This window comes from Elaeis guineensis, chromosome 9 (genome assembly GCF_000442705.2).
Source record: "Elaeis guineensis isolate ETL-2024a chromosome 9, EG11, whole genome shotgun sequence".
NCBI classification, from domain to species: Eukaryota; Viridiplantae; Streptophyta; class Magnoliopsida; order Arecales; family Arecaceae; genus Elaeis; species Elaeis guineensis.
The window spans coordinates 89,488,682-89,516,499 of NC_026001.2; the positions used below are offsets into that span (position 1 = coordinate 89,488,682).

Genomic DNA, 27,818 nt, shown 5'->3' on the forward strand with positions numbered 1-27,818 from the left:
TAGCTGTATAAATCCTGTCGTATACATTGATAACCCAGGCCAGTATGGATACAGTTCCAACATAAGTATCTAGACTAACAAATAGATAACTCATTTACCTTGTTAGTGTAAAAACCCCTTTACTGGGAGATCTCAGACCAGGTCAACCCATTAACTCAAAAGCAGAAGTATGCTTCGTCTGACAAGATTGATCAATACACCCATTAGATGCTCAATTCTTTTGATCAACATTACAATGCAGAAAAATACAAGTCTCAGAGTATCAGCAATACTAATGTTGCATAACATTCCCAAACCACATAGTGGTGGGAGCCTCATGCAATAGGTAACTTAAAAACAATTTTTACAACTAATTGATCACAGTCTCTTGATATTTTTCCAGAAGGGGAATAAATATTAGTCTACAAGTTTATCTAGAATCAACAGGATTTCAATACATATCACCTCCTCGATTCTTCAGATAAGAAATGAACTCAAAAGAGCATGAGGTACAGCTACCAAATCAAACCTGCCACAAACAAGGAGTTACATAACAATGTCTTTTGTTACAAGAGAAGCTTCAAAGGAAATTATTACAACTAGAATTTATGTACTAAACACCAAAAAACAATGTCTGATGTACCTGAGACCTCCTTGCCCAAATGACAGATTGCCAGAGATCACCAAAACTAAAGAATGGAGCTACAGCAATGCAACAGTGCCAAACCATGTGGACTGTTTTATTGATAAACATAAGAATTTAGTCTACAAAAAATACTTCATTCTGTCATCCCTCCTCATGGCATTGTATACAGCTTGGACCTGCAAAACCAATTAGAGTTGTGGATCAACAAATCATGCACCCTTAATAAAAAAATCATAACCAGCTAACCAAAAATCATGAACCCAGCTAAAGGTAAAGCATACAAACAAAGATCTGCATGAAAGGAGAGGGGAGCATACCTGCTCACTAGAGACAACACGAATAGGCCCAATGTTTACGGACACATACTTGCCCCTCGAAGACAGTTTCTGAGTCACATGACCCTGTTCAGCAACCAATAAAATTATGGTTAGGTTTGTAACTGATGAACATGAGTATCATGAATAACAATAATGACCAGAAGTTGAGAGCTAGTATGTTTGGTAAGTTCAGTGGGAAAAAGAAACTACAAAGAAATATAACAAACTATATATATCAGCCTATAAATTTACTTGGACATGCAGAAAAAAAAATCTGCATATCATTACCAGCACTAGAGTAACTTCAGTTGTCAGGAAAAAAATTTGTTGTCATAAATGAACAATGAGTTACATTTTTGCAATTTTCAACAAAACCTCACCAACAAAGATGGCCAAGTTCCAGTTTTCTTGCTTGATTCTTATATCTACCTCATATAAAAGGTCATCAATTTATACATAAAGCAAAAGTTATTAATCTCCAAGACTCCAACCTATAGGAGAGGTCCAACTTTACAAATTGGCCTGGTATGATCTTCTAAAATGCAATTTATCCCCTGTCAACTAGAGATCCATGATCAATTGTTGCAGCATATTCTCCAATATATTGGATCTTCTTGTGCCTCACATACCAATCAGTTGACATCTACATTAATCTTATTCACACGAATTTTCAGAAATGGTGATACAGACAAATGGGAAGTGGAGCCTTTGCAGCATGAGTTCATTGAGGTTAGTGCTTTGAATTTATTTTATTCATAAAATAGTTGTAAAAAAAAATCAAAAGTAAATGAAAATATGAAAAGGGACAAAAAGCAAAGACAGCAACTGGACAATGTCAGCAGCAGGGATGACATCAGAATATGTCCTATACTGCTTGCAGTTAAAAGTGACTTGTGAGCAACATCAAAAGCAAAGTCTGGGAATGGGTTTGAATAATGGTCCCTGCTTCTACGGAACAGCAAGCTACAAGACCATAGATAATAGACTCCTGTGACATACGGCTACTGGCAGCAGATCAACTTTCAAAATCAATTCCAGAGATTGCTTAGCTATCTGTTTGTTAAAAATTTAATAGGTAACAGACTTTAAAGTTTGCATTTAGAGTAACAGGTATAGATAATTGTGAAAGTATGGGCGCCCTTTAACCACGTCAAAGGGCAAAAGAATTTTTTAGAGCCATTATCCATGGTTATCCACTTATCTGAAGCAGGGAACTGATGTCAAGAGATTGTTAAGTGAGCATTTTATCTTCTCAAACCTTCCCTGGAGTCTTCTCAATCCAAGCATTATCTCTTCCTCATTTCACATCTTATCTATGTCCATCTAGCTCTAAGGCAAGGGTTTAAAAACCAGGTACTGGAGCTCATCATGATCTGGGGCGAGCAGGTATAGTACCAAGACAATAGTGGGATAGACTGCGATAGACCAAAGTCATCATTAAAAGCAAGAATGAAGAGAAAAATAGTAAACAAAAATAAATAAAACATGAGGTGTCCCATGATGCCAAGCCATCCATATGTCAAGAAGCAAGATGAACCAAGACAACCCAGTCTAGAGAGACCCTAGGTCCTGAATGCATCCTACAGCTTGGTCTCTCCATCCATTATGGTATCAATTGGATCACTGGCTGGGTCCTCAATCCTTGCTCTACAGCTTCTTCTACCAACTCATTGATCACCATCAACCATCACCCATCTTTATCATCATTACTAAGATCAAGTACATCGGGAAGAAAGAAGGAAGCTTGGAAAGAGCATGAAGATGACTTAAAGATAAAGCACCCAAAATAAATCAATAAAAGGATACCATATTCTTTTGTTAGGATGTTCCGCTCCTAACAATGGCTTCTTCGCTTCAAGGAAGAGAAGTGCCTCCAACAAAAGATAAAAAGAAGAATTATGCTATTGCTAGTATTTAATGCAGAAAATAAGAAATTACAACTCCAGATTCATTTTTCTTCTAATGATCAAACATCTCTATTTACATTAGCAAGATCCTTGGAACCTATCCATGAATGCATCCACATTCGTTTTTTGCTAAAGGGGAAAGAGATTTTAAACAAAGAGAAAGAATTATCCTTGTAATCTGTCAGAATTTGCTTATATCAGCCATCCTTCCAAATCTACCTAGATTTGATGATATCAGTTATATCTATTTATATTTTTAAGATTTTGTAATCTGTCAAGATTTAATTATATCAGTCATCCTTCCAAATCTATCTAGATTTACTGTTATCAACCATATTTGATTATATCTTCAAGATTTATTTTACCAACTTGTACCAGCCTTCTAAATTAATTTAAATCCAAACCTGATATCAAATCCCTTTGCTTCCTTGGTCCACCTTTGACATATATCTGAGCTACAGTACCATCAGGTACTATATAAGTTGTAACATCTTCTCTCTTATCATTTTTTTTTTAATTGCATTCATTCATCGAAGATTTAATTGATTGTTGTTCATTATCTTGCATTACTAATTATCATGCATCATTGTATCTCATGTCCTAGGGTAGATCATTATCCACTAGAGAAGTTTCTTAAACCCTTCAACAAACTTCCTTGAATCCTTTTATGTTTTCTTATAGGAGGCTCACAAGGCTTACTGGCAAAGTATAAGGTTTTATTTCAGAAAAAAGAGGGCTAAGATCTTGATTCTCCTTTCTCACCTCCTGGACAAATTGCATATTCATCTTGAAAGTTTCTTTTTCATTTGAAATGGAACATTGCAAATTCATTTTCTCATCCAAATCTCCCATGCCGCCTTCTCTTTATCCAGTGAAAGCCTTAAATCAAGTGTGTGTGTGTGTGCGCACGCGCGCATGTGTGTGTGCGCGCGCGCGCGTGTGTAACATCTGAAGTTCCCCCATCATCCACCCTGCTAGACCTTAAGACAGAGAGCCCAACCATCTGCCTTCTCTGCTTGTCTGCCCTCATCCGACCCACTAACTGTTTCTTCCTCCTTCCCTCTTCTATGATTTCTTTTCTCTTTACCTTATACTCTTTCTTCCTCTGCTTCTTCTCCCTATTCCAAGTATCATCCTTCCTCCTTTTCTTAATTTACTTCTTCAACAGCCTAAGTCACTGATCACCAATCTAAGCACCATCTATACGTTTGGGGATTCCCACTTGCTAGGATTGCCTAGGCACCTTTCAACCTTGGTTTATTCATAAAAACCGACTTAATAAAGGATGTCAAAAAAAGAATGATGAGCTTAGTGTTTTGGTGATTACAATACTACAAAGTCTTAGTTTTGCATAAAACATGTGAAGCTAATGAAAGTTCCCATGCACGTTTATATTTTTCAATTTCTTTATGTATTCTATCAAAATAAACCAGTTTATTCTGAATTAAACATGTTCTCTACACAAACCTTTGGAATTGGTTGCTGAAGTACAGATTCAACAGCAACAACCATCGCTTGGACAAAATCATCACCTCCAGTTCCTATTGCAGTGAACCCTCTGGTCATGGGATATGAGTTGACCTGTGAAATCAACAGTACCAACAAACAGGTCAACAGTTCTGGCTCTTGACATAGTGAAAATCAAGAAGCAAACTAGATTGCTTACTCTCGTTAGCCTGCATACCAACTCCTAATCTTCAGTGGTGCATATGTAAAAAGTAATCTATGTCATTAGATAGACAAGTTCACCATAGGAGTAGATGAATCTTCAGAACACAATCAACTCAGTGCCTCATTGCCAAACATCGGATTAGCACCGGTTCAGTTGTTCTATACAGGAGCACAAAGAAAATAAAGAATACTAGTTTCCTGAGTCAAATCATGCAGGTTTTGCAATCAAGTATGAATACAGAGATTAATATTTTTGCACACATCCAAATTAACAGATCACAATAAGTTGGTAATGTAAACTACTAGTTATTTCAGAAATGAAGATAGTTAACCAGATTGTCCGCTCCAAATAAATCATGAATGAATTGTCCCACTACATGAGCTAGAGAGAGTCAGATGTATCCAACCTTACCCCCATGTATAAAGAGGCTATTTCCATAATTCTAACCCATAATACCCAAGTCACAATGAAGCAACCTTACCATTGCACCAAGGACCACTCTCATAGTTCAGGTTTATTGCTAATATACTGCAAATCCCAATAGGTCAGGCTTAGGTTTCAATGAATTTGACATATAAATTGAGAACTGTCACAGCAGATGCTAATTTTACCAAGGCAAATTGCACCCTATGATAATTAACATTGGACAACCTAAAGGAGTCATCTTTATATGTTGTCAACCACCAAGCCTGTTAGCCAGTGCTATTTAGCCACCGTTCAACAAAGTTTCTATTTGTGCATTTATATGCACATGCAAGTCTGCCCCAATTTGGGCGTTGCGCGTGTGTGCACACATGCATGAGCCAACGAGAGAGAGAGAGAGAGAGAGAGAGAGAGAGAGAGACCCATGGGTTGGGGGTGTGGGGATCAAAGAATGAAGAAGACAAACAAATCACTTGCCAAATAATGAGATTCATTCAACATGGCAAGACCAGCCAAATTTCCACTTAAAATATTTTTCAATCAAAAGAAAAGAATCTGGATGGGACAGCACAGAAACAAAACTATATGGATAGCAACAACTAGTCCAAAGGCAACAGATAGTCCAAAGGCAACAGAAGACACACATCTAAAATATAAGAAATAAACAAAACAGCTGAGTTTAGGGTTTTGAATTTTACTAGTGGGACACAACAAATACATTCTTGTCCAATTCATGAAGGCTTGCGTGTAGGCAAATAAAGCAAGGCACAATCACCAATGCATGTACGCAAAGTCCACCAACATGCATAAGCATTCAGATGCAAACCACAAAGAGAGCAACAAACGACCATACCTTTTGATCTAGAACAAGCCATTCATCAGTAGCATCATCTGTCACTGTACCACCAATGACAACATTTGTGGTTTGTGCAACCCTTCCTTCTGACTTAGATAATTCTGGATACAATGCCAAAAAGAGTTAAAACAGAAACAGAATATGACAATTTTAAGAAAGATATTTGTAAATACTTTGAACTCATAATTTCAGCAAACTGGTCGGGCCTAATACAAATGACATTTACTATAACTTATAGTACTATGAAAAAATTCATATTTCCAGCCATCCATGTCCCATTTTTTTTCATTGAGCATCAAGACCCATTACTGTTCCGTCCATGTGTCACATTGCATTATAATATACATAATGACCACACATGGTATCACTATCTACCAGCTGGTCTCCACAAAACTTCCCTCTTTTTAACTAAAAACTGTGCTTGCTGGTATAATGATAGAGATGATCCCACTGAGGGAGGGTGGCATTTGAAATACACAGTGGTTGTGTCAGCATGAATTTTCATATAATTTCAGCTTCCAGTCAAATGGTAGCAATGGCCCTCACTTCTAAGAAGGCCTGCATTCCAAACAAGCAGTGATTATATCAGCAAGTCTGGAAAACAGAGTCGATTGCACACTGCATATGTGTCGATGGGGCATGTATGTGATAGGCATTAATGTGCAAATATCTGGACAAGTGTATGTGGAAATGGGAGCCCTTAAGAAAGTCTCCATAGCATCCCTTAGCTGCTACAGCACCCAACTCTGCCTCACCAGACAGCTTCCCAGCCCCACCAACCCCCAGGCCCATCGAAGCTCAATTATGGCCATCGACCAAATGACCTCTTAAATGAAAGCAAAAAAGAAACTAGACTGTTACTGGGTCAAGTTATTCTCCATATGATTATATCCAGTTTAGTCTAGTCTCATGCAGCACAGTCAAGTGCCAACATTACATATACATACTATCCCAGTCAGCTAGAGAGAGTGTTTTATTGTATCATGTTTTGTAAAGAAATGAAGAGGAAAAGGTTGTTTATTCTGTTTGTTTGTTCATGCTATAAGGTTGTGTTGATTTTTTTTCTTCCTTTTTTTCTTAAATTTTATGATTAGATGGTTATGCTGGGCTAGAAGAATTTTAAAAAATATTTATTTGATACTTATTTTTGCATTTTAGAGCCTTTAAAAAAAAAAAAGTAGAGTCATATAATCGTCCAAAATTTAGTTTTCTATAGATAAGAAAAAAATTGAAACACTTTGGTCTCCTCAAAACTATTCAAAATAAAAACCTCAAAATCCTCTCTCAAAAGCAGAGGGCATTCGCTGGTCTATATCCTTTCTTTCCACTGTTATGTAAATGCAGTATTATGGCTGATGGTCTTAACGTGAGCTAATTCTTGGGTGCATAGGCCCATCTGGACTTCTTTAAAAAGAGCCATTCGTCTGCCATTCTGCCAAGATTCACAAGTGAAAATCTCAATGCAACATTAATTCAATATGCAAATTTCAGCTCCCTAGTTTTTCTTTTTTTTTTAAAAAAAAAAGGTGTCTAGGTGCGCAAGGCTTCTGCCACTACAGGGTCTGGAAAGAGTCCAATACAGCAATCTTACCTCCGCATGCAGAAAGGCTATTTCCATATTTCAAACCCATGACAACTAGGTCAAAGTAGAGCAACCTTACCATTACATTAAGGCCCGCCCTGTTTTCAGCTACCTAGTATTCAAGATAAAGGTTGATTACTAGGATATTGTTTCCATAATGGTCTTTACCAGTCCACCTAGTAAGACACATAGATCATATGAAAAGATCTTTAATATGGAATTCCTTTGCTTAGATGGCCTACACTATGAGTGTCAATTGATCATCTAAGGTTATAGACTTAATCAACCTTCTGTAAATGTTCAATTAGAGAGCCAGCTTGACAAAAAAAATATCAAGATTTACTTGAGCTCAATTACCCCTTTTCATATAAGGAGCTCAGCCTGAGCAGACTATTGCTCAACTCTGGTCCATTCAGCTTATGTGCACTGTAAGTGTGGAAGAGGAAGAGTTATGCAAGAAATCAAAACGAAGAAAATAAGCTGTCAAAAGTCAGATGTCCACTCACAGAAATATACATTATAAGGTTCACCTCAAGTAAATAACAAAAGCATGCCTGAATTCTGGAGAAAAGAAAGAAAAAGAAAATTTGGAAGGGAAAAAAAAAGCTCATAGCAAATTAGGGTTAAAAAGAAATATCAATTGCTGCAATCAAGTGTAACACAACATCCAGAATGTTATCTTATTTCACATCACTCCATGTGCGATCGAAATTTTATGAGTGGTTTTCATTTGTAAGTGCATAGAATAAACTTAACCCAAATGAAGTGAAGAGATTGCACATAAATGATGCATTTAGTGAACCAGCCTATACCAAATGAGTCCAGATAGCCAAATACTGATTGCCCATCGTTAAGTCTTTTCTAGCTTAGTCCCCAAATTATTCAAACTGATTGCTTCACAAGGATTCTCAATACAGATCCAATATTTAACATATCCAATCTCCATCCTGACAATAATATCAGCACAGATGGTGATCATACTATGACAAAATTCATCTCTGAACCTACCATCATATAAACAACTCCAATAACCACTATTAACTTCAACCATTTTATTTCAGTTTGCTCAATGCCACGCACCAGCGAGTTCCCTACCCTCCCACAAACTAAATATGCCCAGTAGATGCAATAAGGATTCAATTTCTTTTCTATAATTTGCCTTCCAGTCGATGCATCCCTTTGAAACAAGGAGCTGTTTTCTTTCATGGCAATGCATCAACTAAGATCCCTACCGTTCCACCAAATAAATCTGTTCAGTGGATTCCAAAAAAATATATATATATTCTTTTTACTAAAAGTTGCCTACCAACCAATGCATCCCTTTGCAACGAAGAAGAAAACGTAATCAAGCACAAAAGATTACAAGATAGCTGTTAAATCGTATTAAAGGTATCGTATTCTTCCATTAGAGTTGGGGGAGAAGGGGTTTGGGGGCTCACCGGAGATGGCCTTGAGGACGGCTTCCTGGGGAGGGCCCTGATCGTCCGGGGGCGAGGAAGAAGAAGAGGAAGAGGCGGGGGAGGGGGCCTCGCCATGGGAGCATCGAAGAGGGGAAGCGCCATGGAAAACCCTAACCCTAGACGGTCGCAGGAGGGAAGGCGGAGAGGAGGAGGAGGTGGAGGAGGCGAGGGCAGGGCGGCGGTGGAGGGAGGGGCGCCATGGCCATGGCTCCGAAAGGAGGACGCAGGACCGCAAAACGGCACGACACGCCATCGCGGATAATAATTTGCGGGGATTCGTCGCAAGCTAACTCCGTTCCCGATAACTTATATAGCGGTTAACATATAAGTCTAGCGTTTACGACACCGTGAGGATATGCATAGTGGACTTCAAGATTCGCGTTCCATTTTCACCCGTTGATGTGTGGGAATTTTGTAAATATAGCCCACTATTTCTGTTTTATGAATTGAGGCTACTTGAATTTTCTTTCCCCCTCTTTAAAAATGTTTGAGTTTTTCAGAATTTCGTTGCTTTTGCTTCAATTTTGTGCACTCAATACTTTTAGTATATGAATTTGAAGAAAAAGTTTGTACGTTACTATATAAAAATATATGCATACTGTTTGGATTTTTAAAAATTTTAAAACTACAATATATATATGCAAACAAAATAATAAAAATTTTGTTTAAGATTCCTTCTTCCTAACCAAAGGTTGCTATTTCGTTGCTGTTTATTGTGGACTAGTATTTTGATATAGCATTGTAGATGCTTTATCCAAGATAAGCGAACATTTAGCTGACACTCATAATTCCATGAATTAAATAAAATATTATTTAAAGTATATTAGATCGGTACATCAGCTATTTAATCTTTTATGCATTGATTCTTCCTCTTTTATAGTTATTTTAGGTTAAATATATGAAAATATGTATATAATAAAAAAGCTGCATATATGAAAGAAAAGAAATAACCGTGTCACACGAAATCCACTCAAAGGTTGTCTATGGAAACCTAATATGCAGGGTCGAAGAAAAAAGGCAAGTAAAAAAGCTATAAGGATTAGAACATATACCCTTAGGCTCTTTATTTAGTAAGAAAATCATTTTCAAGAATCTCCTGCAAATAATATTAATAGAAGGTAAGATATCAGTATCTAATTTATAGTTTATTTGTATTTTCAACATCATATTCTTGTCATATTTGATGCACATGGGATGATTCTAGGGTCAAAACCAGTGCGTTAATTTAGAAACTAGGAACTTAATCTACTTGCAAAATGTAAACACACTAATAAATTAACTAGATTTGAATTATAAATGTCTAATAAAATATAACCTATGTTGGCTTCCTGTTTGATTATTCTAAAATCAAAATCAATCTCTCATTCTATATTTTTGTTTGAATCCAGATACTAAGGGTCAGTTTGGTTAGGGTATATCAGATTGTGGACAATCTGAGAATCATTTATTAAAAAAATTATGATTGCTAAAGAAAATAATTTTTTTAGTATGTTTGGTTGGTAAAAAAAATTACTTCGAAAAATGACACTGAAAAAAGATTTCTACATTTGATTATAGATGATCCTATATAAGAGTATGGCCAAATTTATAAATATGCCCACCAACATAAAATAATTGTTTAATACCAAGATCGCATTGTTATCTCTATTTAGTTTTTATATAATGATTATAATCACATAGCCATTTGCATTATGCCATCTGCATTTTAATTTTTTTTGTAAATACTTTTTGGTGAATGAATTTTAAAAAATATCTAAATAAATTCAATGATTATGTAAGTACTCTATTTTCTAGACTTTGTTCTTCTTGATATTTTTATTATTATCACTATCTCATTTGCACCTCTTTTATATATATAGCTCTACTCAGATAAATTTTCTCCATAATTTACCTTCATTATGTTACATCTATGCCAATTCTTGACAACCTAAGAAAAAGAGTTAACCAACCTGGAACCACTTCCACTTCTCATCCATCGAGTTATCTGACATTATTAGTTCTAGTTTTTTGAATAGGTGGAAATATAGATGTAAGACTGTATTTAACATTTCATTAAATTGCCTACTCATTGTTTCACCAAGCCTATAAATTATAATCAACATCCCTCTATTTTTTATAATGTATAAGAATGAATAAGAATCTTACCATCATCTTCTTCACAAAAACATTTCTAATGTCACAAAGTTTATCAATACTGGTCAGCATGTTGCATAACTTGTAGAAAGATCCTCCATCCATACCTAAGTATTAATACACCCGATCACTCATTCCAATCATGGTCCTAATGTTAGAGGTCCTATTGAGAAATCTATCATAAAATGTCTCTTTATAGCCTTCCACTCTCTTAGCATTGTTGTTGCTTTAAGTATCATTGTCTTCAACATGCCTCAAAGCTAAATAACAGGCTACTAGTGCATATGCATATATAACAACAAATATCATATTTATATAAATTGTTAGAATCATAGCACAAACCTCTTCTCTCATTTTTCTATCCAAAGGAGGTTGAGGCATTTCTGCACATATCCATTATCACATAAAAAATTCATAATACATCATACATAAAAAAGAGATAGAGCTATAAAAGTACATAGATAGTTCGCACAATTTATGCCTAAATCAAATAACAATCATGACAAAAATGAATATAACAACAATGTAATGCACAAAAAGTAATGCCATAATGTTCAAATGTGTCAATAATGATTGTGTTATATATACTTAATGAGTATAACTAGATTTGTAACTTTATCATCAAAAGTATTATTTCATGATTGTAATCCAGCAGGCAACCATATTATCATATAATTGATTAAACTATATGAGATGTTCAACAAAGTTTTTTATTTTGAGAAATATAGTGTGTTCTCTAGAAACTCCCCCTTCTTAGAGAGGGGTGCTGACAAATTGAATTCTAGCTGATTGGCAATATTTAATAAATTATTTAATGAGTGATTGAAAAAGCAAGAAGCATTATAACTAGAAGGGTAAATCAATGGATGCCCCATTTTTTAGGTTCTTAACTGCATTACCAGTTCAATATGGTAGTTGTAAAATGAAAGAAACAAAAAACAAGTTCAATATGGATTTTTCTTAAGATAAATATATATTTCAGTAAAATGAACAAGAAACAAAGACATTCAAATACATAAAGCATCTCTCTACACTTTATTTTTGCAATCATATCCACGGTAGACTTGTTAGTGAATATATAACAAAACTCAAATGCTGACAATTTGCTTTCACTATTTCATACAAAACCTCTCTCTTCAGGCAAATGTCTAAGTGATTACCTCCATTTCCTCATATATGATCTGAACAATGACTGGAAGCCTAAGGCTATATTTGGCATGAAGCTATAGCTGTAGCTGTAACTGTGTTGAGCTGTAGTTGTAGCCTGAACTATAAGCCGTAGTTATAGCTATGTTAGTTTAAGTGTTTGATAAAAATTAATTATATCAGTAAGCTGTCATGTACAAAATGACACAAAAGGACGTAACCTTATTTATTTATTTTTAATATCACTTCAAATATTCAGTTCAATTAAATATAATAGATGTAATAAAAATAAACTTTACTAAATTATAAAATAAATAAATTATAAAATGATAAAAATAAAAATCATGTGATATTTTTTAAGTTTGAATTAAAAATTAACAGAGTCAATTATTGTTCATAACATTATTTTTGTAGATTAATTTTAAAAATTTTAATTCATAATAAAATAAAAAAATTTATTACTGTGGGGCAGAAGTTGTTTACAAAAAGTACATGAGTAATTTTAGAAGAGAGGGGAGAGGTGGATGCGAGAAGAATAGAGGAGAGAGGAGAAAGCTTTAACATTAAATACATGAATAATTTTAAAAAAGATAAGGAGTAAATTTGAAACTAAAAAATACACAGCTAGCTGTAGCTTTTGAACCCTTGGGTGAGAGAGCTGTTAACAAAAACTAGCTTATAAACTATAAGCTATGCTCAATAAATACTAATATTGCTATGCTGCAGCTTAAATAAGCTAAAGCCATCCCAAAAACTGCATATCAAATACAATCTAAATATGCCACCATCATGTACATTATAATACAATACAATATAATATTTTTACTATAATCTACATATGTGGACCCATTGGATCTCCCTAACTTACAAATTATGTATTTTTACTATAATCTAAATCTCACTTGATCCAAAAACATATTTTTGAACCTTAAAAATTTATAAACTGTGGTTTCCACATTCAATGAACAAAGATTTCTCACTATCCTAAAATCTAGCCGTTTGCTCACATATTACCAATCTTAGCCAAACAACAGTAATTACTGGCTTGTTGAATGATATGATACACCTCAAAGTTTCTAACAACAATTAAAACAAGCAAACCCATGCGACTCTCAGATCATGCTTGACTTAAGAAAAAAAAGGGAAAGGATAAAAGAAACACTAATCTCAATATAAGTTGTAATTCTTACAAGAAGGTTAAAACTTAATGTTAGCTCATCAAGAACAAAGCAAACAAATATATAATATAACAAAGAAAAGGATGAGAGAGATGATAGCAAGCTAACAACAATAGAAGTCCATAGCCTTCCCCTAATTGGATAGAGGATTGACAGATAAAAGAGAAACCCAAGAAGTAACATATGAGCATCAAAAATACCCAAAGAGCTTCCTTTTCCAATCAATAGCAAACAAAAAAAGTTACACCCATATTCATCAAAAAAAGAACAAAAAAACATAATATTAAAAAAAAAAGGGATTATTATCAAATAAGGTAGAGAGCGAGAGAGAGAAATCTCCGAAGAACAAAAAATTCCCAAATGAAAAAATCCCTATGTCTCCAAAAAAAATCCTCAAAACTATAAAATCTCTAAAATAATCATAATACTATAAAGAATCCAATAGAAAATATAAGAAATGAGATAGATTAAATGAATACTTGCAAATTTGCAGCAAGCTTTGAGCAACAAAATGAAGAAAATATGGCTTCTTCGCTGAAAAATCTCCAAATCAAATAGCAAAGATGGACGTTAGAATTGAATCGACGAAGGTTTCTTAGGTGATGGATGGATTCGAGAGAGATAGAAGGTGTTAAGGTTAAGGCTTCCCCTATCCTTTCGAGAGAAATATCAAGTACTTACCGAAAGAAGAAGAAAAAAACTAAATGAATTCGAGAAGCTTAGGAAGAAATATCCCGCATCCATAACCTATTAGGAGTATTTTTATCAAGTACAGTTTATCAGCATTTAAAAATTTACTAAATACCAACATTTCATGGTATTTATTTTATCTTCTCTCTTCGAAAAATAAACATGGACCCATAAATTTTTTTACCATCTCTTTCTTCTATTTTTCATATCAAATATGATAATCTAATATGAGATTTATTTTTTCATACCAAATTAACACCAACCAAATAAATTCTAAAAAATTCAAGAATATGCCCACCAAAAAAAAGAAGTGAATAATCCTATCTTAAATTTCAAAATAAAAAATCTATATTCTTTTGCAATGAGTGCACCTTAGAAATGTAGCATCAACAAGATATGTAGAGAAGCTATACTCATTTTTATCTAATATTTTCATTCTATTATTAAATTTTGGAGTGACTTTTTATCCATCCATGTGTAGATCTCTGATATCTCTATAGTTGCATAGACGGCATGCATTCGATTGTTAGTTAAAACTCATGACTCATTATTTTCTTAAACCATGATGCTATTTCTTTTCTTAAGGTATTAAATAAAATTACATCATCCATTAGATTCCTTTCAATCATTTGTGTTATAGATTATATTTACATTAAAGTTCCATATGCCACTTAGCAGGTGAGGATTGAGAACTATATGAAGATCGATGCATTACACTAGAGTTAGTTGAATTAATAAACACCATATTAATGATGATTTAGAATATAAAATTTTTTGAAAAGTAATGCTGTACTCATTAATGGAGACTTGTATTATTTCTTCTATATATTGGAGTAGTATCTATCTAAAATGTGCCATGTCAATACTTCTTAAATGAGAAGTATGAGAGAACATTATAATTTTCTCTCTCTTTTCTCTCACTACTCAGTTTCTCTCTTTTAGTCGTTTATTGTTCCTATCTCATCATTCGATCAATACCTCTTGCTTTTTACGCAAAGTCATAATTTCTCTTTTCAATCTATCCTCTCTCCCTTTTCCATAAAAAAAACCTCCTCTCTTTGTTCGTTGTCATTGCTATATTATGGCTATTAGAATTCATTTATAACTAGCATATAAGCCGGGCGATATCTAGGCCTATTGATTTTGCAAATACAGAAGAATAACCACCACAATAATAGATTTCAATATAAGACAAACTATAAACATAATAATTTAGTTTGTAATTTAATTGGAGTAAATAGAAAAATAAATCAAATTTTTAGAGTAATAATTTAGATCAAAATAAATTGAAACAGTAAAATTATTTAAAAATTAATAATTCTTAGAATATTAGCATATAATGCTTCATTTCAGATCATTCAATCTTCATCAGAATACACGATTATATTCTTTCTTAATTATTTGAATGTAGTTGATAGTTGGTATTTATGGATAATTTTATTAATTATCTTTTCAAGATCAATCTCTTTTCAAAAATCATCTTTTTTATGCTTGTCCATACTATCATTATTTTATTATGGCTGCATTATAAAACATATTTGTCAATAGTTGTTTGTTTATAAATATATAAATAATTTATATTCTTTTGTCATTATATCAATTTTATCTTCAAACTACAGTGTAAGATTCTTCTTAATTAATTTATATTTGATCTCTGAAAGCTCATTGGTGTCATTGCTATTTCTTTTTTTGTTCTTCGATTCCTATATGAGTGATAATGCAATCAGTATAAGATGAGAGACATGCATGATTAATATAAGGAGTCAACAGTGAAGTGTTTTAGCACAAACTTGAATATTTTGTATTGATAATATAATTGATGTTGATATTTCATTTCTTTTATTTGTAGAAATAATCTGAAATAATAAATTACAATTAAAAGTTGGTTTATATAATAGTAGTAGAAATATGAATATAAAATTAATGACATAGTAATTTAATAGATATCTTGAAATCCGTAGATGGTAGTTGAATTGATACAAAAGTATCAGTTACTTTGACAATACTAATAACCTACAATAGTAGCATATGGTTCAAGGATGAACTTGTTAAATAATTAAATAATATAGTGATATAAACTATTCAATATATATATATATTTGACCTAGAGTTGTTTATTTTTTATGAATTCTTCTTCTAATTTTATATCTAAAACAAATATCTTGATCACTGTGTAATTATCAAAATCTCAAATTACATTAAAGGCTGTGACTTTAATCTAGAAAATGTATGTCCTGCTACATAGTTTATTGATAATAGGAGGAATATCTTTAGCATCACTATTTTGTATTTTTAGAAGCCCCATAAATGATACTTAGACTAATTTTTTTATTTTTTTATTGAATATTATAAATAGCAGATTCACTATCATCTTCAACATCAATGTGCATTTTGTATCTATAAATTTTTATAAACTCTATGAGTATTGAAAATTCAGAAACAACCTAAATGAATAATATATTATGAGATTGTAGAATATCTCATCTTGTCTTTGAAAATTCATAGATTCTATTGCATGAAGCATACCAAAAGTAGCTGTCGACCTTATTGACATTTTTTTTATACTTTGCACATTCCATATAACATCAGCCTAGAGTATTATTTATATTTTTTTATAATATCAATGACTATGTAGATCTTTATGTCAGAATTATTTTTTAAATTTATTTTAAAAATTTGACTGATAGTGTATCTATTTAAGAATATTTGATCTCTGGATGGCAGCCTACTTATCCGATCTGTCTGAAGCTGTTGCACTTGACTTGGTTGGATCATGTATCTACAATTGATTTATTTTTAAATAAACATAAGAATGATCAAGAATAGTAAAATATGATGATATTTTGTGTTCACATTTCAAAGCATATCTTTAAAATAGTTTTAGACTTTGAGGTACTAGCAAATTAAGATAAGTTCTTGATGTGTAGGTTAAAGATAAGGTTGTTTTTCCTATAGATTTAGAGTTAGAGTTTATTTTATATTGTTATTTATATTACTCTTCATAATCACAATCAAAAATATTTTATTTATCAATATATTACTTGACTAATGCGGATGTGATGATAAAAATATGTGGTGAACTGAAATCAGTTGCCATATTCTTTTGAAAAGTTTCGGCAATATTTTTCTATAACATAATATCTATCTCTTCGTTGCTATTTTAAAAAAATAAATTAATTATATATAATGATAAATATGAATAAAATCATATGAAATTTTGTTTAGAAACATACCTATCTAAAAGTAACTTAATAATACATTTGTGTGTCATGATTGATCGTGCTTCAGTAATTTTTATTGAACTCATAGCAATAATCTTTTCAACAGTATCTAAGGTCATAAAACAAGGTGTTAGAGTATAAATTATTAATTTAATATCTATGTAAAAAAATATAGAGTAATAAAATTATCGATAAGGATCTTTATGTCGTTAATTCTTTTTTTATTTTTTAGAATGAAATAAATTCAAATTGATTGATCCGAATTTTGGTCTCAATGTCAGTGATTTTCTTCAAAAGAGTATTAGCCATAAATTATATTTTATTGTGAAAACTGGAAGGTCTGTAATTTCCTTCTTAGAGAATAATCTTAATATTTTTAATAGAGTATATAACTTTTTCTCTTATCATTGATTCAAATTTTGTTATTAGTTCTTTTCTTATTGTAGCATATATTAATTAATCTTAATTAAAAAAATATAATATAATTATTAATTTTACACATGAATCTATATCTTAGTAGTTATAGTCTGGAAGAAAATAATCAACAAAATTACCTCATCGTCTAACATAATTATGTCCAAACTCATGATTTCATTGTTCTTTTTAAAATTTAGAGTACACCATACTCTAAGTACCCTTACCTAAATTATCCAGATTACTTTCTTTGAAGTTAGTTGTTTGAATAATATAAATTTATTTTATTTTTCTATCCATGCAATATGTTAATAAATGAATAGAAAAGAAACAGAAGAAGTAGATATATTGTGTTGTTGTATCAAAGAAAAAAATGATTACAACAAAAATATCAATTAGATGAACGTAGAATTGATTTAGAATATAAAATATAAATTAAATAAAAAAATAGAAATAGTTCAAAACTTCACTAAAATGTCGAAGCAGGGAAATTAGACTTAAAGGTGAGTGGGTGGCATCATAGGTTAAGATTTGAAAGTTTCAAAAATGTCAATTTGAAAAGTAATATGCTAAAAAATATGATGAAGTACTTAATTTTCTAATTTATCTTATTGGTTATGATCCATACATGTTAGAACATATACAAATTAAAAATTCATAAATTTAATATTTAGATCATAGCAAAATATAATTTCATATTATTTAAATTTTGCTTCTACTTGGGTAAGAGATTATCAAAATACATGATTTTTAATTTTTAAGTATCTTTAGTGGCATAGATCGTGCCTAATAATGTAAATTTTTAATCCAAATATCTCTATACTGATTTTGGAATAGAAAGTCTAGATATCATCTCCTTTCAAAAAGAGTAAACTCTACTTTAAATATGAATTGAGAAATTGTAAACTAAAGCTAATATAGGAGCTTATAGATACTATTTCATGCTTCTCATTAGCTTTCATTGTATAAGAATAATAACATAAGGACATGATAATTTATGATGGGCAAAATAAATTAACCACATGGGAGCTGACAAAGACCAACAAACAAAATCTTTTTATAAAGAATCTTTAATAAATCATTTCATGGAAATCCAAAGTAACTTCAATAATATGTGAAAGGCTAGAAAAATTTTGGTACTTACAAACACAACCTTCTACTAATAAAGAGAAATGACAGAAATGCATCTTAATATGAATAATAAGAAAAATTCTTAATCAGATGGATCAAAACCACTCATAATCCATTTACATATATCAAAATACCAAACACTAGCATATATAAAGGCTAAATATTAGAAGGATAAGAAAATCACCGCACTTGTAAACTGCATAGTGGTATATTTGTTGTCGATTCCTGAAGTTTCTTCAAAAATCTGACAAACAGCAAAGCATGTAATTTAATATATATGTGGATATACTACCGCATAGAAAAATTGAAAAAGTGACAACATAAACAAAAGCAAGAACAGTAAAGTTACTTCATTTTAAATAAAAATAAGCACAATACATATTAGTGCGGCACCATAAAATAATAATTTACAATAGAGGATAGTGACAATACTACAAAAGCTTTGGCATATTAATTTGGTTCATAGACTCTTACCAAGATATATGTTTGTCAAGCAATACTTGTAATGTATATTTCACAACTAAAGGCAAAGTTAATTAGGTCTTTTATCTTTTCTTAAGTTGTCCACATAAATTTTGATTACCCACTCAACGTGACCTTCCCTTGTATTCAATATACATGCCTATACCACCTCTTTTGAGAACCATGTGCAATGGTCAATTTTTATCATAAAATGCTTAATGAATTTTTAAAATCAATGAAGACAGTGACCTCTACGTAAATAATTAATCCAATTGAACTACTACTTTCACAATACCACTCAGCTTGTAATATCGCTTTCTAAAATAATTTTTATACCAAATTTATGTTTCAAAGTTCAAATTGATCTTTCCAAATATCATTATTTTCTTATGAATGTAGTAAATTTAACATATTTCTAGAAATCAATTTTCTATGATAGTAATTATTTATCTCAAAGGATCTTTATATTGCTTATAAATCAATTATAATTGTTAAAACCACATACAATACTATCTAGCAATTTGGTTTCTTATTTTATTTTTTTAACAAATGCCAGAGAGAAATTCAAAAGAAATAAACATCTTTAATGAATCAGGATGTTAATATCTTGAAGTGTTGATAATGATTAACATGATAGATTCATAAAAAACTAACCTTAAAAACATAATTTTGTAAAAAACATAAAACAATAATTACTTGAAATCTTAAAGGGTCTACATGATGCTTAATTATCAATGAATTATAATTCTTAAACTGATTCTATTTTTTAAGTAACATCAGAGAGAAATTCAAAAGAAATAAAAATCAAATTTAACCAACTTTAAAACACTACAGCAGAATGCTTTAAGCTTTAATTTGCTCTGTACCGATGTCAAGTTGCTTGCAATAACCAAAGAAAAATGTCCAATAAGCATCTAGGTAGAAATATTACAAACCCATTTGTTTAGTTATTCAACAACCACTTGAAAACAAATAAAAAATATAGTAAAGAATTATAATAAATTAAAAAATTAAGTAGAATAGATGGCAACCAATTTGCCTAAAAAAGAATTATACAGATATATTGTGATTTTACATGGAATAAAAGTTAATCATAATAGAAGATTCTCAGAAAAATAGAGAGTTAGAGAGAGAAAATAGATAGAGAAAGTGAGAAGAGAGAGGGAGGAAAGAGAAGAGAGAGACTCTTTTCTTTTTTTTTCTTTTCTTTCTTTTTCTTCTTTTTCCTTTTTTTCTTTTTTTTTCCTTTTTCTCTTTTTCCTTTTGCTCTTTTTTTTCTTCTCTTGATTCCATGGTGAAACAGGGGATGGTTTCACCTTTTATTCATGGAATAGAGGAGCACCATCTGGCGTACCTATAGCCGATGGCGGTAGAAGTTGAGATGGTGCAGCATAAGGATCCTAGGCCGATGGTCGGCAATGGCTACTAATGCTCAAAAATCCAAAAGGAAGGGTGAAAAAATAGACCAAAGCAAGGAAGGATTTTTTTAAAGAGAAACCTAGTGATTGCCAGTCAAAAATTAGGCTTTGGTGGTTGAGTAAGAGGGAGAAGATAGTGAAGAAAAGGACTTCTCTCGACGATGAACGGCATGCATAGTTCACACTCTAACGAACGACATCATATGTTGGTTTAATAATCATATATATATATATATATATATATATATATATATATATATATATTTTATTGTAAAAGTATTTTTTGGCATGCATAGTTCACACACTGATAAAAAAATATTTGATAAAGATATGATGATAATTATTGTAATTTATGTTTCATAAGCATACAAAAATCGAAAGTAAAAATTTGAATGTACCCACTATTGTTTTTCCAAATATATGCCTTTTTTTTATATCCTTCATTAACTCATGTAGCTTAGCATGGAATAAACGAACCACTATATTAGGTCTATCAATAGCATGTTACTCCCCAAGTTGCAAAACAAATCGATTGACCTCGGACCATTTTGGATTGCATGTGAACATAATAAACAAATCTCGATATCCAACCTATCTGCATAGGGCCACAGCATCTTGGTAATTTTGCACCATATATCTCGAACCATCAGTAAAAGAAGAAGGCAAAATAATTCTCCATCTTATAGATGTAGTTATATGATCATCTTTAATCACAGCATCATATAACCTATTATACAACTCAGTTATGAAAATAAGCTGGTGAGAATGCACCCATGCAATCTTCCTCGATGCATGTGTATGTATCAATAATGTATTGCTGAAATAATCTTCTAGACTTCAAAAGAGTATGTCTTTCAGCCATTCTTTGTTGAATGCAGTAAGCATAATATTCTCTCATAGTAATGTATTTATGCTCATTTGAATTTTTTACACGACCCTCTTTGAATTTGATACCAAGTCGGAATCCATCTTCGCCATAAGGAAAGAGTAATTAATGGATATTGCAATGACATAAAGCTTGGATGAAGTTCAATTATTGTTATAAGACCCTTTTTCTTCTCATCAACTATGATATCATGTCCCTACTAAGTGACAGCAAAATCACCCATAATTACAGCTACGACTTCGCTAACATTAGGCAAGTTATATTGCCTTCCATCTCTTCTCCTACTACTTAATCATCACAAGTGCAAGGATCCAACTTCATCTTCTTTAAATCTATCGCATGCCATCCTAAATATTTTTACCGAATATTGTGTTCATCAAGCATCTTCAGAAGAGAGTCTATTATTGAAGAATTAACATAGTGTCTTGAGTCTTTATTAGTGATAGTATTGATCCTATTTGGGACCTCATTATCAGTGTCATAGACATATAGCTGAGCAAATTGAAGTTTGTTGCCTGAGGGAGGAAGCAATGATCCTATATGATGTACATTCTGGTCATTCAATCGAAATATACGAGGCCCACCTGACTTGTTTATACTGGTGTCTATGTTTTCTTCCATGGATGTAAATGAAAATAAATAATTATAGAACCTGATATTATTGCAGAATTCAACTACATTCTTATCACGTGGATTATCCAAAAAATATTTTAGGGATTGTGAAGCAACTCTAAGCAATGGTAACTTAATCTTTCCATCTGAACAATATAGAAAAAATTTTGGTTCTTTGAGTTTCTCCATTTCACAGTGCATTCTTCGTACTACATTAATGTCCCACATTCTCTACATGTAGATCCACATGGCCCAAAATCAAGAATCTCATTATAAAGTGTTCCTGCATAATATAAGTAATAAAAAATAGAAATAAATATCTTCTTTTATAATTGCAGAATCATTTTAAATCTCTATCTCAAAGAGAATTTTAGAAAACACACCATCTAGTTGCATTACAGTAAGTTTGTATTTTCTTCTTATTTTTCTCCTATTTTCTATATTTTTCTCTATCATGTCATCTGAGATAATAAATATAACTATTTAAAATATATTTACTAAAAGAAATATATTGGAAAAGAAACTACGCTTGTTATTCCCTTGCATTTACTTTTGCCTTCTTTAGCTACACAATGAACATGATTTCTTCTTCCATCCATGGCCACATATCTTTGCTCTCTTCTATCATTAATTGAATTCTGGCATTTAATATTGTCATTATCACTGCTTCCCCCCACAGACCTTATGTTATCATTTTTCTCCAAGCTTATATTTTCTAAACCTCCTTGCCTCCCTTGCTAAATCTTTCCTTTGCAATATGACATTAGCAACAAAATCAATCGATGATCTATATATTTTGTGTTTCAATGGCTTAAATATTGTCATTTAAATCATAAAATTTTCTTTCTGCACCACCTCGCTAATGCTCTCACATCTATTATTTTATGCCTATGAAAATAATCTTCAAACAACAAACCACCAATGCATCACAATGCCATGCATATTCACATATGCAAACACATGCACACATACACAAATACACATATATATAATTAACTATCGTATGCATAGAATCAAAATGACAATATCATAGAATCTGTAAACATTCCAAGAATCTTGCGGCAAATGATGGGTATGTTTATTTGCTTTATTTTGGATGATTGTTTGGTGTTGGCAATGGTGGGATTTTGTGATCCCCATTATGGGTTTGGTTTATAAAGATCAAATTTTGCTCGTTTTGGATGTTTTAGCTTTGATTTTTCTATGTGCGGTAATTTATTTTAGAGGAATTTAAAGAATTGCTTATGTTTCATCAAGAAGGGATGAGAAAAATGAAGCGACCACTTGCTGGAATTCACTTTTGAGAAAGAATCTCACCTATAGGATTTGATTGTTTGGATTAGAAGTTTTTAACTAAAACTTGCTTCTTCTAATAAAAATTTATTTTAATCCCTCATTCTTTTACTGTCAATGGTAAAGAAAAAATTCTATTTCATCTAAAATTTTTCTATCTTACAGAAACTTTATACCTTCCAACTCCTCTATATTTAATGATTGCTATGGTTCAAATTGACATACTTCATATGCTCGTTGAAACGGAGAAAGAGTAATGCAATTCTGTAATTATTTTGCTGATCATATTAGATCGAGTAATGCTAATTCTGATTTATATACCATCTAGATCTTGACATAATGCCTAATGTTCAATACAACTCTAGCTTTTGCTCATTACTATATTCCTGCTTTTTTTTTTTCTTTTTTGGTGAGTTGATTAAATCCCATTGTGTAGCATGGGTTATTTGCTATAATCAATTATCGCATGCATAGAACCAAAATGACGATATCACAGGATCTGTAAACCTTCCAAGAATGGGCAATACAACATAGGGGCTATACGTTTTCTCATGTGATCACCACATAATTATGCAACTAAAATAGTGAAAGCCACCATCAAAGAGTAAATCAAGTATTAGAAAAAATATACTATCTGTAATAGATGCAAAATAGAAGATATTAAGCAAATGAAGTTGATCGTGTGTGAGGACTTCTTAATATAGATTGAAACTTCTTGTTCCAGATGTGCAGATATGGGTAAGGCTGCAAAAAAAAAAAGATTTTTATTGTTGGTGGTGGTGGCCCTTGGACAGGTTATGGACGAACAGAATGGTGCAGATCCTGATTCCAACTTGGAAGTTTGACCTAGAACTTTATTACTTTTCTTTACTAACATTGCAAGGAATTAGCGTATGTTAATTAAAATATGGATTTTAAATGATTAATTAACTTGAATGTGGTTTCCTTCCAAGTTAGTTTCGCAATTGCTGTTGTGGTTTCGGTTGGTTGAAAAGTTTGTCCTGGATGTCTAATTAAACAGGAGATGAAAACTTGTACTAGGGTACAGTCATTTTACATGGTTAATTATCTTGAATGTGGTTTCCTTGCAAGCTAGATTCACAATTACTGTTGTGGTTTTAGTTGGTTGAAAAGTTTATCCTGGATGACTAATTAAATAGGAGATGAAAACTTGTATTAGGGCACAGCCATCATTTGCTACTGTCGAAGACCAAAACACAGCTTTTGCCGCCACATTCAACTATTGTTGGCTGATATGATCACCATTTGATGTAGGATGCTTTCTGCCACTGATTATACCAAGATAAAATTAAGTTTGCTAAAGTTACATGAATTAGAATAAGGCTCCAAACTCTGCTTGAGGACTACTCCTAAATGTACAATATGATTGATTAAGATAAATTATTCTTAATGAACCACCAAACAGATACTCCTAAATTATTTTTTTTTCTTTTTTTTCCTTTTTTTCCTTAATTAGTCCATCTACCCTACTTAAGGGGATGTTTGGTTCACGATCGAAATCAGAATGGGAATGAAAATTGGAATGACTTGGAATCAGAATCGGAATGGCCAAATCTTCCGAAGCGTTTGATTCATGACCGAAATTGAATTCGGAATCGGAATTGAAATAAAAATTTGAATCCATAAAGGAGAGTAGAGATTGAGTTATATATAGATTAAGCCATTCTCATTCCACTCCGAAATCAGGATCGAAATGAGACTCCTCCCAACCAAACAGTGGGAATGGGAGTTGCCCATTCTGATTTCGTTTTCGATTCCAGATCCTCACTCTCTCCATCCAAACACCCCTTAAATGTAAAAGATAAAGTTCGAGAATCTTTTCAAAGTTTGATTTAATGGGCGTCATATATTCATATTAAGAGCAACATGCCTCATAAATATAAATTTCAATTAGATCCATCTTATATTACTTCTTATGAAAACTTGTGTTAGGGTACAATCATTATCTGCTACTATTGAAGACCAAAACACAGCTTTTACTGCCGCATTCAACTATTATTGGCTAATATGATCACCAAATAATGTAAGATGCTTTCTGCCACTGAATATACCAAGACAAAATCAAGTTTGTTAAAGTTACATGAATTAAAATAAGGCCCCAATCTCTGCTTAAGGACTGTCCTAAATGTACCATATGATTGATTAAGATAAATTATTCTTAACAAACCACCAAAAATGATAATCCTAATTTATTATTTTTTCCCTTTTTTTTCCTCTCTTTCCTTAATTAGTCCATCTACCATACTTAAATGTAAAAGATAAAGTTCGAGAATCTTTCCAAAATTTGATTTAATGGGTATCATATATTCATAGTAACAGCAACACATCTCATAAATATAAATTTCAATTAGATCCATCTTATATTACTCCTTATGTAAATCTTACCAACACTTCACAACCGTTGATAAATTTTTTGTTTCTTGATAAGGAAAAGTGACAAAAGTAATTACTTTCAATAATAAGATAACAACATGATCAAAAAAAGAAATCATTCATCTTATATTACTCCTTATGTAAATCTTACCAACACTTTGCAACCATTGATAAATTTTTTGTTCTTGATTAGGAAAAGCTACAAAGTAAGTACTTTCAATAATGAAACAGTAACATGATCAAAAAAAGAAATCATTCCAATTGATCACAAGGTTAGTCAAAGCATAGGAACAATAACTTGATCATGTAATAGTAAAAGAGCATCAATATAAAAAAAAATATGGGCCTTTCTGTTTGTTTGATTAGTTATTCTTTTCTCTCTTTTTTTTTTCCATTCTTTCCTCTGACTCTTAAGCATTCCCAAGTCAACTCCAGCAACTTTTCCGGCAGCTCTGGTAGGGATAGCTTCGGCCTCCAGCCTTCCACGTGTTAGAAAACAGGATGATTTCGTACGTATAGTTTAAAAATTTTTTATAAAACAATTTTATATACAGCAGAAGTAAATTAAATTAAAACTCTTTTAATTTAAATCACGTACAAGATCGGATCTAAAAACTATGCTTAGGATCTTGATACGAATTCGTCACCAAAATCTGAAATCTAAAATCTGAAATCAAAATAAAAGATTAGTAAAATAAACTCAGAAATCTGATCTCCATACTTTCGGATCCTGCAGATGTTCAGGGTTCGAGTCATAGCCATGTTCAGGGTTCGAGTCATAGCCGTACAAGCATCCGACCTCTGCTAGTATCCATATAAAGATGTTTAATCAAAGCATCGAGACCACCGGTATGATAGCACCTTACAGGTATTGCTCCTCAGCTTTGGATCTTGCCCCATTGCTATTAAAAACAATTGAACAGGGCCTTGCACAAACCCTTTATGCTAAATTGTAGGGATTCTTCTAGATTACCAAGAAAAATCAAGAATACTTCTTGATTTTCTTTCTCTCTCTAAAGCCTCTCTCTCAGATCTCTAACTGATCGTGGAAGTAGATAATGGGAATAGAAAGGAGGAAGAAGGAATTGAGAAGGAGAAAACAATGGACGGCAGGAAGTTACACTAACTTCCCTAGCGCATACAACATATGCATAACCATCTCACGCAAAAATTCTCTCCTTTTATAATTTTGTCACACAAAATACCTTCTTTCCCTAGCGCATACAACATATGCATAACCGCCCGAAGTTTTCGGCTGCTAGAAGCCTCCCAGATGATTGGAAAACACATTAAAAATTAAAGAAAATGAAGCCCGACCATGAAGTGTAGGGCCATCCGGCCGTCTACATCCTCCATACTAGATTCTGTTCAGCAGACTCATCGGCAAGGAGGATCCATAAGGCAACGACCTCGGCCTATTGGCTGGCGAACCACCAGCAATCTATATGCCCCACGTTGACTCTGGCCACTCGAAGCTTTCGGCTGCTCGAAGCCTCCCAGCGGATTGGCAAATACAGAAAAAATCAACAAAATGAAGGGAAGCTTGGGAGAAAAAAAATCACAAAGGGATGCTTGGGAAAAAAATATTATGAAAATTTTCAAACATGACACGTGGTATGTTGAAAGATTATTCTATAATTCTACATATCGATACGAAATTCTATCTCTAATATTTATTTATTATTTTATTATTATTATATAAATTATATAGATAGATTTAATCTCTTATCTTTTACGTAAGGCCACTACTTTTCTTTTCAATATGCCCCTCGCCCTTATCCCAAAAAAATAAAAAATAAAAAAAACTCCCATCTTCGTCTAGTGTCGTTGCTATGTTGCTGTCACTAGGATTCATCCATAATTTAAGACCACCACTTCTCTCTTCTCCCGCTTTCACATTCTCTTCAATCCGAGGACTAGCTAACTCTTGAAAGAAAATTAGCAGCGAAAGCTTCAACTACCAACTATTAACTTTTTGATAGGAAATTGACCGTGAGA

The 27,818-nt window shown here is 32.2% G+C and overlaps 1 protein-coding gene across 1 annotated transcript; it reads right to left on the reverse strand.

Annotated features, from left to right (window-relative positions):
- Positions 1 to 203: 203 nt before the first annotated feature.
- On the reverse strand, positions 204 to 9,130 carry LOC105042118 (uncharacterized). Its single transcript, XM_010919220.2, has 6 exons — positions 8,822 to 9,130; positions 5,798 to 5,901; positions 4,317 to 4,430; positions 943 to 1,026; positions 623 to 801; positions 204 to 508 (listed from the first exon to the last, which is right to left on the reverse strand). The coding sequence occupies exons 1-5, from the start codon at positions 9,093 to 9,095 to the stop codon at positions 745 to 747; spliced, it is 633 nt and encodes a 210-aa protein (XP_010917522.1). The 5' UTR covers positions 9,096 to 9,130; the 3' UTR covers positions 204 to 508; positions 623 to 744.
- Between the last annotated feature and the right edge of the window lie 18,688 nt (positions 9,131 to 27,818).

Coding starts and splice junctions, on each gene's coding strand:
- LOC105042118 (XM_010919220.2), bottom strand. CDS start 9,095: ATGGCGTGTCGTGCCGTTTTGCGGTCCTGCGTCCTCCTTTCGGAGCCA. Junction 4,431..5,797: donor GGCTTGTTCTAGATCAAAAG/GTATGGTCGTTT, acceptor TTGATTTCACAG/GTCAACTCATATCCCATGAC. Junction 1,027..4,316: donor TTCAGCAACCAATTCCAAAG/GTTTGTGTAGAG, acceptor GTTGCTGAACAG/GGTCATGTGACTCAGAAACT.